The following is a 12,284-nucleotide window of genomic DNA, read 5'->3' on the forward strand; positions in this document are numbered from 1 at the left end:
TGAAACAATATGAAAGAGACAAAAATAATAAGTAAAGAAACATAAACTAGACATTTTAGGCTAGAATACTCGCATATAATCACAACAATAAAATCAAAAATAACATATTAGAAAGTCCAAGCACATCTTACCTCAATTTATTTCAGTTCAGATACAAACTTTAATATTTTTAGCCACATAATAACCTCCAGATTGAGATAACAGCCGCTATTATGGATACCTGTGTAACCACAACAAAATAAAACCTCCTCTTCTACACTTCGTATCGTGTTTAATAGTGAATGAATCATGGGCATCCGTGTCAGAACGTAAGGGAATGAGGACGAAACACTTATTAGATCTGAATCTAACAAGAGTAAAGTTTTAAGCATAAAAATTGAAAAAAAGAAAAGATAAACATGTAAGTAATTCACATGTTAATCAGAGTATATTTTGATGAATTGAAATTGCAGTTCAATCGTTAAAACTTTTATAAAAATATTGAATAGATGCAGGTTTTTTATTAATTATTTTCTCACATATTTCTCTTACAAATCCATAAGCAAAAAATGTTGTATCTTTTAAAGAATGCATGCAACTAATTTATTAATTTCATATTATTCTTTTTTAAGAAGTAATTTGGTATTTAACGAGTGAATAATGTTATAAACAAAATGTTTTTGTTTTTATTATGGTTTAGCCACTCCTTGGCCAGTACGCCTATGTAAGTTAAAATTATCTTTTCTTTTTTTTTAATTTCAAAAATATTCCTTTTTTTCATTCTATTTTATTTTTGTTACTACGAGTTGAACATTTTGTTAAGTATAATTTTTGAATGCGGCATGATTATTTTCTTCACAACTTTCTTGAGACCTTGCTTAACCAATTTAAAAAAAACATTAGGTCTTATAATTGTAATGCAACTGTTAAAAAAAACATTTATTGATATCTTTTACTCTATTTTGAGTAAATGAGTGATGTAATTTTTAAAATATCAGTTATTCTATCTACTATCCCTGAGAATCATTTATTCTGGAAGTTATGCCGTCTTTCAAACGCATCACAGTCTAGTACTGAGAAATTTAAAGGAAGTGGCTAGTAATAGGTATTGTCTGTGTGGGCTCCTGATGCATTTATCTCTGATTGAGTCCTTGAAGAACAATATCAATTTAACATCATAAAAAAGTATTTAAAGTACCAAATCGGTTCTCAATTAGTTAGTCTTCGTAATGGATACCAGAATATCTCCGAATGAAAAAGAAGCATACATTTAAATTAATAATACAAACTTATATTACCAATTTCATTTCGTTTTGAGTAACATTATAAGAATAGGGGTTCAATTAATGGGATCTTTGCGTGTGTTTATTTCATTATTTTTTTTTTCATAAAAATAGGATTTTGAAAAGATTCTTTCTTTGCAAGAGTTGTGTCTGTAAGATTTTTCTCTGCCCAAAGTAATGTGTAAAACAGTTTTCTTTTTTGTTGTTAATTTTTTTATTTTTATTTTGTTGAAGGGTCATTTTGTTTATTTTATTTTAATTAGCTGGGTTGCTTTTGACAAATTTTAACATTTACAGGTAATTGAAGGTTTTTTTTTTGGTTTTTTGTTCAATCCAGTTCTAAAATATTACAATTTATTCATGCATATAATTATTGAATGATGAACAGGGGAAAGTAGCAGTCGTCGTAGTGGATCGCTTGGATCAAACACCAGCGACAGTCTGGAAGCAGATATAAGTATATCCAGTCTTGCTACAAAGTATCAAGCCGGCAGAGCAAACGCCCTGGCAGCACTTTGTAGAATATTTTGCTCAAAGAAGACCGGTGAACAGATCCTGCCTGTATATTATTCAAGATTTTATCTAGTTTTATTTCACGGACTCAAACTTAATGAGGTAATCATTGTTTTAATAATTCATTTACTTTGTTTTAGTTTGTTTTCCTTGTATATTTTCTAATTTAATTTCATTTTATTTATTTAGAAACGTGATGTAGAAGAGCCATTAGTGAGCATTCTATTGAATTGTGCAGATTTATTAAGATTAGATCTGGATGGTATACAAATTTTAGTGCCTCATATTTTAGATGCTCTGGAAAGAGTGCTTCCAGATAAAGATCTCATAATCAGGCGAGTAATGATTTAGATTATAATATTTAGGAAGCTTCGAAAATAGTGTTAGAGGATTTCTGTTTCCATTTCTGACGTATATCATGGAGAGATTTGTAAATAGTTAAGCAATTGTGCTGAATGGAAGCAAATTGTTGTTTGATTGAAGTATGAGTAAGATGAAAAATAAATTCGTAGATATTGTTTAGTAATTGTAATGTAAGTTAGGTTCTTTTTAGACAGGTAGAGTGTGTCTAGATTGAATTTAATATATTTCCTGAATATGGGAAGTTAAACTGCAATTTGTTGGGTTTTTGATCGTTTTATTTTAGTAAGGATTATCCCGTACTCGGTGGAGATAGTTAAACTACCTACTTGCTAGTTGGTGAAGGTCGATGCGTGTACTTTTAAATGTTAACCGTACTTGCAAGAAAATCTAATGATACTTTTAAAGTACAAACCTTTGATTTAGATTTCAAAGCACTATATTTTATTGGTTACTTTTTATTCATCTTTGTTTTTTCTTTATAGATCTAATGTTTCTGTAGCTGAATTAAGGAGGGCATCAATTCATCTTCTCCTGTCTATGTTACCTCTTCCATTACACTTTCCTGTGAGTGTTTGCATTATTTATACTAACATTAAAATTTTCTATTTACATATTTATTTTTACAATGTCATTACATTAAATCTTCTTTTGCAGAATCTAATAATCAAAGATTTATTGAGTGGTGTAGGTGATAAACACAATCCATTACTGTTTGGGCAATTAAAATGTAGGGTAATGAATCTGTTAATAAATGCTTTACAAGTAGAAACCGATGCTCATAATACACACTTATTACTAGGTATATGCTTTGTGCTTAATTCTAAAGTAATTTAACAAAGATGTTATTTCATTATTTGAATAATTTATTAGGATTTAAATTTTTAGGTGGCCTTCTTGTAATGGTACAAGATACTGCGAGTGTTGAAAAAATTTTAAATGAAAAGAATATTGTCCAAAATCCCGTGTATCCAACAAGTGTACAAACATCTGGTATGTACTGATTCTCTGATCATATTTTGTTAACTAAACAAATAGTTGAGTTTCCTCTTTCCTCGTAAGAATTCATTTTCTTTTCTTCTTATTATGAAAATAAAGTCATTATATTTAGCTTATAATTAGAAAGAAGGGAAAATTATTGCCATTTAATGACAGTAAAAACAGTTATTGATTAAAGACGCTATAACTCTAGTAAAAAATTTGGAATATTCAACAGTTCACTGTTTGGTGCAGTTTTTGACGGTTTACCTAATACATCTAATCTACCGGATAGTTTAAATAAACTAAAATTAAATTTTTCCAGATTCAGCTAATAGTTTGTTCGTTAAAGCTACGTATCTCGTTTGCCATCGGTTGATTTCTTCATGGAAAGGTGATCTAGGAATATCTTTAGCAGCTTTAGAATTATTGTGTGGCCTTGCGAATTCTGGCATCAAAGATATTGGTAAGTACTTGTAAGTTTTGTTATAGTTGATGCTTATTCCTTCCTCAAATCTAAATTTTTGAATGCCTCTTTTTTATTTACTATTTTTATAAAATCGAACAACATAAATTAAAAAAAAATATATTTCTTCAGAACATGTTGAATGGGAACGAGGAATGAAATGGGTCTGCGATTACATAGTATACCAGTGTTGGCGTCCTCCGCAAGCTCATAGTAAAGATCTACATTCTTCCGTGGTTGCAGCATTCACCACAGTCTCCGTTTGGATTATGGCCCATCCTCAGTTATTACAAAGCAGACATTGTTTACACAATGTACTAGAAGTGATTGAATTGGGTATATCTGGTGTTAAATCTCAGGTAGATTATTTCTGTTGCATGTTGTCTGAAGCATGTTCTTATTTTTATTTTTACAATAAATTGTAGCGTTGAGAATTTTATGACTCTTTTTTTTTTAGGGAAAACGAAAGGATGAACCTTTAAAAATGAAGGATGAAAAAGAACTGAAACCGGTTTCTATGAGAGTCAGAGATGCAGCTGAAGCATTACTCACCATTGTGTTAGAGCATGTAAGTTTTAATTCGTAATTAATAACATTTATTAGGGAAGAGATTAGCTATGCGGTTAGCGCACTGGACTCCCACGGGGAGGTCCCGGGTTCGAATCCAGCTGCGGTCCCTTAGATTTTCTCTTCCTAGGAGCTTCGTACAGCTCACTGTCCGGTGATAGACAGTGTTGTCTGTAACGGGAGAACACTGTCCGGAGGCCGGCAGTGCACTGAACTCCGGGCGCCAATAACCTTAGATGTTGACGCGCCTTAAATCATTAAAAAAATACAATTATTTTATAGCATAATAATTTATAAAAACAAAAATTTTGAATTAAAAATTTGTTACAAAAATAAAAATGTAAAATTTTAATGCCACAATTATATTTTAGGCAGGATATTTTCCATCTCCTTGTGGACCTGAATCAGTTTCAAGTATGGTCGATGAATCAGTTTTGCTTAAATACTCTTCAGCGAACTCGATGACCTCATTTAAGTATTTTGTATTACATAGCAGTATTTTATTAGCATTACTTGAAGATCCTTTAGGAAATTATCAAGGTAAAAGTGATATTTTATTGACTGCTTATTAATAAATTTTACAAACAAACTTTTTTATTAATAAAAGTTTTACGTTCCTCAGAACCTCAGCCAGTTGTAAATGTGATATTGAGAGGAGGATTTGGAAGACATGCTTGGAATTTCCAACTCAGACAGCTTCCAAGACATAAGTAAGTTTACTATAAATAATATGTTTTATATTTTATTTGAAACATTTTGTACAAGAAAAAAGAATTAAGGGCAATTTGAGAGTGAGATGAGTAGACTTCCCTCTAATGTGCCATTACTGTATATTGTACTGGCTTACCAAGTGTATAATATTGGTTAGAATCAAATGTGGGACTGAATTTCTAAATTTGATGGAAATCGACAAATCATCAATGCCATTTACTGAATAAATTTTAAATATTTTGATATTTACTCGAAATACATCATACGATTTTATTTAACCATGTAAAAAAAAAAAAAAATCTTGAAATTGGTTAAGGATACTTCTACGAAAGAGAATGAATAGATTACTTCTAAAGTTATATTTTTCTGTAAAATACAGTCCCATATCTAGTCAACTGTTAAGAGGTTTACAAAAATCGACTTAGAAAAAGAAAATTCTCAACTGGATTTTACTCAGTAAACTTTTTCAAAAAAATAGGCTTTTTCATTTACTTCTTGTCATAGATTTATGACTTTTTCTCTTATCTTTAACCTTTATTTAACCTTGAAAATAGTAGTACGAGAAAATCATGTGATTTTTCAACCTTTTTTTTTTTTTGTATTATTATTGAATTAAGCACTGTTATTGGTACTATCTTTCAAATTGAACTGTTCACATAGATCCTCTACAAATCGTGGTAGAAGCCATTCTGGTCCTGGCCGACCAATTCATCTCAACATGGGTCCTCAACAACATGTCGGACATCATGCATTTTTTCCTGATAACATATCCAGGATTCCACAGTGTGCCGCGTTAGTAATTATTTTTTTTTTTGAGATTTTATTTTTTTATTAACCACTGATTCAACTTTTCTTTTTGGACACTAATACACGCATGTTCATTGTATGTATCCCTGACCGATTTTGGTCTTTAATCCACCATCAGAAGATGATTTGTCAGTTTCACACTTAGCCAGTGAGAGTAGTGGTGAGACGGATACATACTTGAAGTTTCGAATTCTCCACACCAAATTGATTTTTCAGCTTCTGTTGATAGATGAAGACCGAAACCGGCCAGTTATATAATAAACGTACCTGCTAAGACGGATAAAATTATGCTATATAATGTTTCGACTTTGCTTATTTTACAACTAAGTAAAATACTATGAACTAAAAAAAATGTCTACATTATTTCACCTATATTACCAGTAAAGAAATTTATTATTTTAAAGATTTCAATTTAGAATTTAGTTTTGTTTGTTCTAGCGAGAGAAGTATACCAGAATTGGAAGGTGATACAAATGAAATGAGTCAATTATTGCGTGTACAGACAGAAATTGAGAAAGAATTAGCAGAAAGACCAACGAATTTAGACAGAGTAGAATGTACACCACCAGGTCTTTGTGCTGAATTTCAAACCGCTAGACTATTTTTATCGCATTTCGGTTTTATTAACAAACTAGTTAGTATATTGAAGCATTTGTTTGTTTTTTTTATTTTGTTTACAATATTATTTATTAGAGATGTTAAATTAACTATTGGAACATTTTAGGAAGGTGGAAGGTGCTCTATTGTAGCCTTAGATTCTAAAAAAGATAGTTTTTTTAAAGAAATAGAATTCTTGGATAAAATGGAGCCTAGAACTAGTGACACTTGTCATGTATTTTATGTAAGAGCCGGACAATCTCATTATCAGGACATTCTTGCCAACGTTGTAAGTGGATACAGTTTAACAAAAATGTATTTTATAATATGAATACTCTGGCTATAATTAGTTAATCTATACATGAAGTATTATTTGACAATAATTCCTCTTATACATCGAAATTTTTATTGTTGCAAATCTTATAGATTAAAAAATAAGAAATTTGAACCAAAATGTTTTAATAAAGAAAGTCTTCAATGTTAATAAAAATTATTTGTGTCTGCATTTTCGAAATAAAAAGTTTATATTTTTGTTTAATTCTTTCTTAGGAATCAAAGGAATTTGTGTCTAATAATTTCCTACAAATACTTGGAAGTTTAGGATGGCCAATCAATGTTCCAGGTTCAAATCAAGGTAAAATTATTCATTAAATCAATTTTTGGTAAAATAGTCTGCTGATGTATATTCTATTAAGTTTGTAAGAAGCCTAGTTTACATTTTCAGATTGGTGTATTAAATTTTTCTCTCTAAGATCAAAAAAAGACTTGTTTCGAATAATTATACGTTCACATTCATTCTGCTACTTCATTTTTTCAATTTCAGGCTGAAGATGAACGTTATAATTCGAAACGTTTCTTATATAGTAATGAATAATTAAATAGACTATTATCTAGGCTTCTTACGATCTATTGGTAAACATTTCTTTATCCCACTTTTTTAAGTAATTAATAAAAAAAAGATATTCTCCCCCCCAAATTAATTTCTTTTATGGTAGAATTGGAGAAAAATTCAGGATCTGGAGGTGGAAGATATTCAGGGCATAAAGAAGCCCTATATTGGGCTGATTCCATGTCCCAGATGACGTTTCTTGTGCCAACATTGAAACCATTACCTTTCATTAGACATCATCATGCTGGTAAATATCTGCGCATGATTGTAAGTTCGTTTAAATTATTAGTTTTACCCATTTGCAGTTTTTTTTTATAACCTTCTTGTTAAAGGTAATGATGAGAGAAGTAAACGACAGATAACCACGTATCCAGTTTTTGTAGTTTGGTTGGAGAGTTTAGAAGATCATGTAACTTTTCCATTGGGTATGTATTTTACATTTATTTGGTTTCAATAAATTCTTCCTTACATCTAATATATACATTCTCTATCAAATCTAAATATGTAATGAAATTTTATCATTTCTTATTTGTGTATTTGCGTTTGCATAAGTATTTTTATACATATTTCACTCGGTGATTTTATTTTTGTCCCATCAGTGAATGTACAGGCAATTAAATATGGCTGTCGCCCTATTTAAAGCTAATAATAATAAATAAATTTTTAATCTTCTGCTTAGCATGGAAATACGCTATCCAGCCAACTTCTTCGTGACATTACTTCTGGGAGGAGGATTTGTGCAACCAGATATTCACCACTATTAATAAATACTTATTTTTCTTACAGAGGATATGGTAACGCATACGGGTTGTGGGCAAGAAGGCTGGCATGTACAACATTGCACAGTAATATTCTTGCACGCTCTGCAAAGTGGTCTGTTCAGAGTTAAACTACAACCATCGCCTACAAGGTATTTTTGAAAAAATTTAGGCTTTAAATAGCAATTCATAGTCTTTCGTTTGTTAATTTATTGTTATTACTATTTTTTAAATAATAATTTAATTATATTTATAGGCCGAGCGTTGCCACACCTTTAGTAGATGGCATTGTCGTGAGTAGAACTAAGGTTGGCTCTTTTGTAAGGCAAACTGCTCTAAATATTTGCCGTAGAAAAAGGCTGGATAACGAAAGGTAAGTTGTAGATAGATATAGACACACCACCGAGTAAGGAAAAGGTTCTTTTTTGCTATACCGGATTTTGGTGGAGTTAAAGGGCGAATTACGAAGATTCAACAATGGCGAGAATTGTATATTTCCAGTAGTTCGGCGTTGATGTAATTTGTTTGTCGGTTACGATTAGAAAATCCCTACCGGAACAAGTTGAACCATCAATGTACTTGTAATATGTACCGGAGTAATGTCATTACATAAAAAAAAAAAAGTTGGCGTTATTAATCAATCGAAGACGGTATAGTAAAAATATTTTGGTTAAAATTCAAGTAAAGTACGATCTTCGGCACCCAAGGAGCTTCAACAAGCTGAAAAGGTGCTGAGTGCGCGGCACTCTGACCGATGTACAGGTGAGAAAAATCGATGTTATAATAATTTTGTCATTTAATAGTAATGTTCAAAATGTCCAAATCATTATGTTTAAGTTGTGAGTTGTCTTTAGTGATAGCCGTAAATATCCAAAGCACAATACGAAATTTAGAAATAGAAATAGAAAAGAAATTTATTATTCTGGGACAATTGTCCCCTAAGAATAAATACAGGAACAAATAGAGGCCTTAACAGTTTGGCCTGTGATTATACAGAAAATAAATAAATAAATAAGTATTTACAAAAGTGAAAATATAATAAGTGAAAATGAAAGTAAAAATAAAATAATAAAACAGCAGAAATTAAGGAAATAAATTAAAACAATTAGAATTTCGGAGGAAGCTGAATAGAAAGGAGATAACTGAATAGACGGGATTTAAAGATGGATAGGGTAGGAGCATGGCGGACAGATGAAGGCAAGGAGTTCCAGAGAGAGGTAGCACGTATTAGGAAGGACTTGTCAAAGGATGAGGTACGGTGAGAGGGAATATAGAGATCAGATGAGCGAGATCTAGTGTTACGGGAATGGATCGAGGATTTAAACTTCGAGGAGTTGAAAAATATAGGAAGGCCTTTGAGACTGGATGACTTGAAAAAGGAAAGAAGCCAAAAAATATTGGCGGCGATAGACAGGAAAAAGCCACTTCAACTCATCGTAGCAGTGCGAAATGCGAGAGTCTCTGGAAATGCTGAAAATAAATCTTATGAAGCAGTTCATGAGGCGCTTAAGCTTAGCTTCAATATCACCAGAAAGACCGCCATACACTAAACAACCATAGTCGAAATGGGGGAATATGAGAGAGGAAACTAGGAGTTGCCGGGTCTTAATTGGAAAAAGGTGACGGGAACTATTAAACTGCTTAAGGATATGGATGGAACGACGAGAGATTTGGGAAACATGGTTTTTCCAGGATAGGTTTTGATCGAAAGTGATACCAAGGTTTTTCACAGAGGAACAATATTTTATTGGGGTATTGTAAAGGAAAAGATTAGGAAGAGGAGCCAATGATTTAAGGAGTGGGTTGGAGCCAATAACAATAGCTTTGGTCTTTTCTACATTCAGGGTAAGCTCCCTATTGTTCGTGGCCCATGCTGAGATATTATTGAGGTATTCTTGAAGTTTAAATACAGCTTCAAACAAATCCGACGGGGAAAAGGATAGGTAAATCTGAAAATCATCAGAATAGAGGTGATACTGGGAATGAGAGATGGAAAGAGGAAGGTCATTGATGTAAATTGAGAAGAGGGTGGGAGATAGGGAAGAACCTTGAGGTACACCGCGTGACAAAGGAAGAAGTGAAGAAGGATTACTATCGGAAGTGACAACGAATTGGGAACGATTAGACAGGAAGGATTGGAACCAACGGAAGGTGCTATTGGAAAAAGAGAGGGATTGTAGTTTAGATAGCAGGATATGATGGTCAACGGTATCAAAGGCTTTGGAGAAGTCTAGGAGTATAAGGATGGTAAGTTTTTGGTCGTCAATAGCCGTCTGCAAGTCATTTAGTGTAGTTTTGTTGGAATAGAATTCATCGTTTTGAAATAAGATAAATATAATCGTTATTTAAGCTTTAAACAATAATTTCGTACACTAATTACGTCAACCTGACCGCCGTTTTAATTGGATGTACTCGTATATTGATAGATTTAGTAACACGCAAGTAATACATAATAGAGATGTTAATGTGATCTTAAGAAAAGGCTATATAATCTCTCATTAAAACTCAAAATTATGTAAATTTATTTTTTAAATTTCAGTTATCAACCACCGCCAACAAGAAGACGACTGAAGATACAAGAAATCGCTACAAAATTTGAAATCAAAGGGACTAGAGCCGACCTTCTCACTAGTCTATTTTCATGATCTGTATTTTCATATATGTATAGGTATTTATTTAGATGACTTTTTTATTTTTAATTTACATTCTCATGTATCATTTGTAAATAGGTCTCCGATTATGTATATAAATAAGTACAATATAATGAAAATAATTATATACAATAAAAACACTTTACATTCCAATAAATAAATAATTAAAAACATAAAAGAATAAAATTAAACAAATAAAAATGTGATACACAAAAATAGTATTATTAAGCAATTAATTTTTAAAAAAAGAAACTTAATTTATATTTATTTATATTTTCACTATATTATAACGGGATATAATCTAGATAGTAGACTGTTATAATTGAAGTAATATAAATTTCTTTAGGGGGGTGGTAGACACAAAATTTAAGTAAAAAATTAAAAATAGGTTTTTCTATAGGGCTATACAAACTCCTCTCTGGCCTAATAACTAATTTATATTTATATAAAAAAAATTAAGGGAATATAAAACGAAGTAAAAAACAAATTTTTATAAAAAACAGTAGGTGCATTTTTTTCTTTAGGTTATAATTATTTATTGTACTTAAAAAAAAAAAAAAAAAAAAAAAAAAAAAAAAAAAGTGAGTAAGAGTCAGCTGACTGCTCTAATGTAAGCAAGACGCGATTATTTATTGTGCTTATTAAAATTAAAAGTTTTTTGGTAATTTATGGACTATTTGTGCCGATTTTTGGTAAGTAAGTACCTTACCTTAAGTGGTACTTGTTTCTAAAACATTCTCCGGTACATTGTGTTCGGAAGTTTGTTTTTTCTTTCTTTTCCTAGTGACAATTTATTAGCATTATTATTAACTTATATTATGTGACAATTATTATTTTTAGTGAGTATTTCAGTTTTAGGATCTAATAAACTATATAAATAACAGCAGTGTATTAAAAAAGTAATTTTATAAATTTAACCTGGACAGTAACTTTAACATTTTTTTTATAATTATAATCATCTGTAAAATTGTAAATATTATTATTAGTGTTAGGCAGTGTACATACGCATATAGTTCGATTTTCTTTTTTGTTTACTAACTTTTTATTACTCTCTTTCTGTTTATATTGTTATTCTCTTATTTATTTCTCTTTCACGATGAGCAATTCTAGTGACCGCACAGTAATAGCGACCTCCACGGACAACGAGTCCACTACGTCCACTTCTTACAAGAGGAACTATCCTTCCGGTGTCTCCCCCAAAAAATGCAAAAAAACCAAAAGCACACGGAATGCCTCTGCCAAGAAAGGACCCCAGGGCCCCATTGATCAACCACAAAACCTTCCTGCCTTTTTGCAACCAGCGACGCCCTCAGCTGAGAAACCCGAAGTAGCTCGGGGCCTAGCAACTGTTACGGCTCCTCCAGGAGTGCTGACTAATAATCCCTTCGCTCCTTTGACTGATCTACAGGACATGGAGACTGCAGCGCCCGCCTCAATACGTGTCCACAAGCCACCTCCTATTTACGTGAAAAACCTCAGTCAGTACAGTGTTTTATGCGCTGCATTATCGCAACTCGTGGGAAGAGATACCTTTATATGTAAAGCAAGAATCTCAGATCTAGTCATCCACGCAAAAACAATCGACAGCTACAGGGGTATCATCAGGTACCTCAAACAAAATAATGCAGACTACCATACCTTCCAACTGGAGGAAGACAAACCCTACAGGGTAGTCTTAAGACACCTCCATCAAAGCGTTCCCGTCGAATTCATAAAGGAAGAACT

At 31.7% G+C, this 12,284-nt stretch overlaps 1 protein-coding gene and 1 long non-coding RNA gene across 10 annotated transcripts in view; one reads left to right on the forward strand and one right to left on the reverse strand.

Moving 5' to 3' along the window:
* LOC141447432 (uncharacterized) overlaps positions 1-993 on the reverse strand; it is a 1,261-nt gene extending 268 nt beyond the window's left edge. The window contains exon 1 of the long non-coding RNA XR_012454316.1: positions 132-993. This is a non-coding gene — a long non-coding RNA (uncharacterized lncRNA). The remainder of the gene's footprint in view (positions 1-131) is intronic.
* Positions 1-10,783, forward strand: part of LOC141447427 (ral GTPase-activating protein subunit beta) — a 27,391-nt gene extending 16,608 nt beyond the window's left edge. For 7 of the 9 annotated variants that reach the window (XM_074114941.1, XM_074114935.1, XM_074114936.1 and 4 more), the window contains 20 exons: positions 680-703; positions 1,651-1,877; positions 1,965-2,110; positions 2,621-2,702; positions 2,793-2,937; positions 3,024-3,128; positions 3,439-3,579; positions 3,712-3,938; positions 4,037-4,147; positions 4,518-4,686; positions 4,769-4,856; positions 5,518-5,649; positions 6,103-6,298; positions 6,389-6,550; positions 6,811-6,895; positions 7,257-7,397; positions 7,483-7,575; positions 7,937-8,060; positions 8,165-8,281; positions 10,448-10,783. In XM_074114941.1, the coding sequence (XP_073971042.1) occupies positions 680-703; positions 1,651-1,877; positions 1,965-2,110; positions 2,621-2,702; positions 2,793-2,937; positions 3,024-3,128; positions 3,439-3,579; positions 3,712-3,938; positions 4,037-4,147; positions 4,518-4,686; positions 4,769-4,856; positions 5,518-5,649; positions 6,103-6,298; positions 6,389-6,550; positions 6,811-6,895; positions 7,257-7,397; positions 7,483-7,575; positions 7,937-8,060; positions 8,165-8,281; positions 10,448-10,553 (2,621 nt within the window). In that variant the 3' untranslated portion in view covers positions 10,554-10,783. The remainder of the gene's footprint in view (positions 1-679; positions 704-1,650; positions 1,878-1,964; positions 2,111-2,620; positions 2,703-2,792; positions 2,938-3,023; positions 3,129-3,438; positions 3,580-3,711; positions 3,939-4,036; positions 4,148-4,517; positions 4,687-4,768; positions 4,857-5,517; positions 5,650-6,102; positions 6,299-6,388; positions 6,551-6,810; positions 6,896-7,256; positions 7,398-7,482; positions 7,576-7,936; positions 8,061-8,164; positions 8,282-10,447) is intronic. The other 2 variants (XM_074114937.1, XM_074114943.1) reach the window with 1 other exon arrangement.
* Positions 10,784-12,284: the final 1,501 nt, after the last annotated feature.

The sequence above is a fragment of the Rhodnius prolixus genome, unplaced genomic scaffold (assembly GCF_049639745.1).
Source record: "Rhodnius prolixus isolate KJV_2025 unplaced genomic scaffold, Rpr scaffold_7, whole genome shotgun sequence".
Taxonomy (NCBI): Eukaryota; Metazoa; Arthropoda; class Insecta; order Hemiptera; family Reduviidae; genus Rhodnius; species Rhodnius prolixus.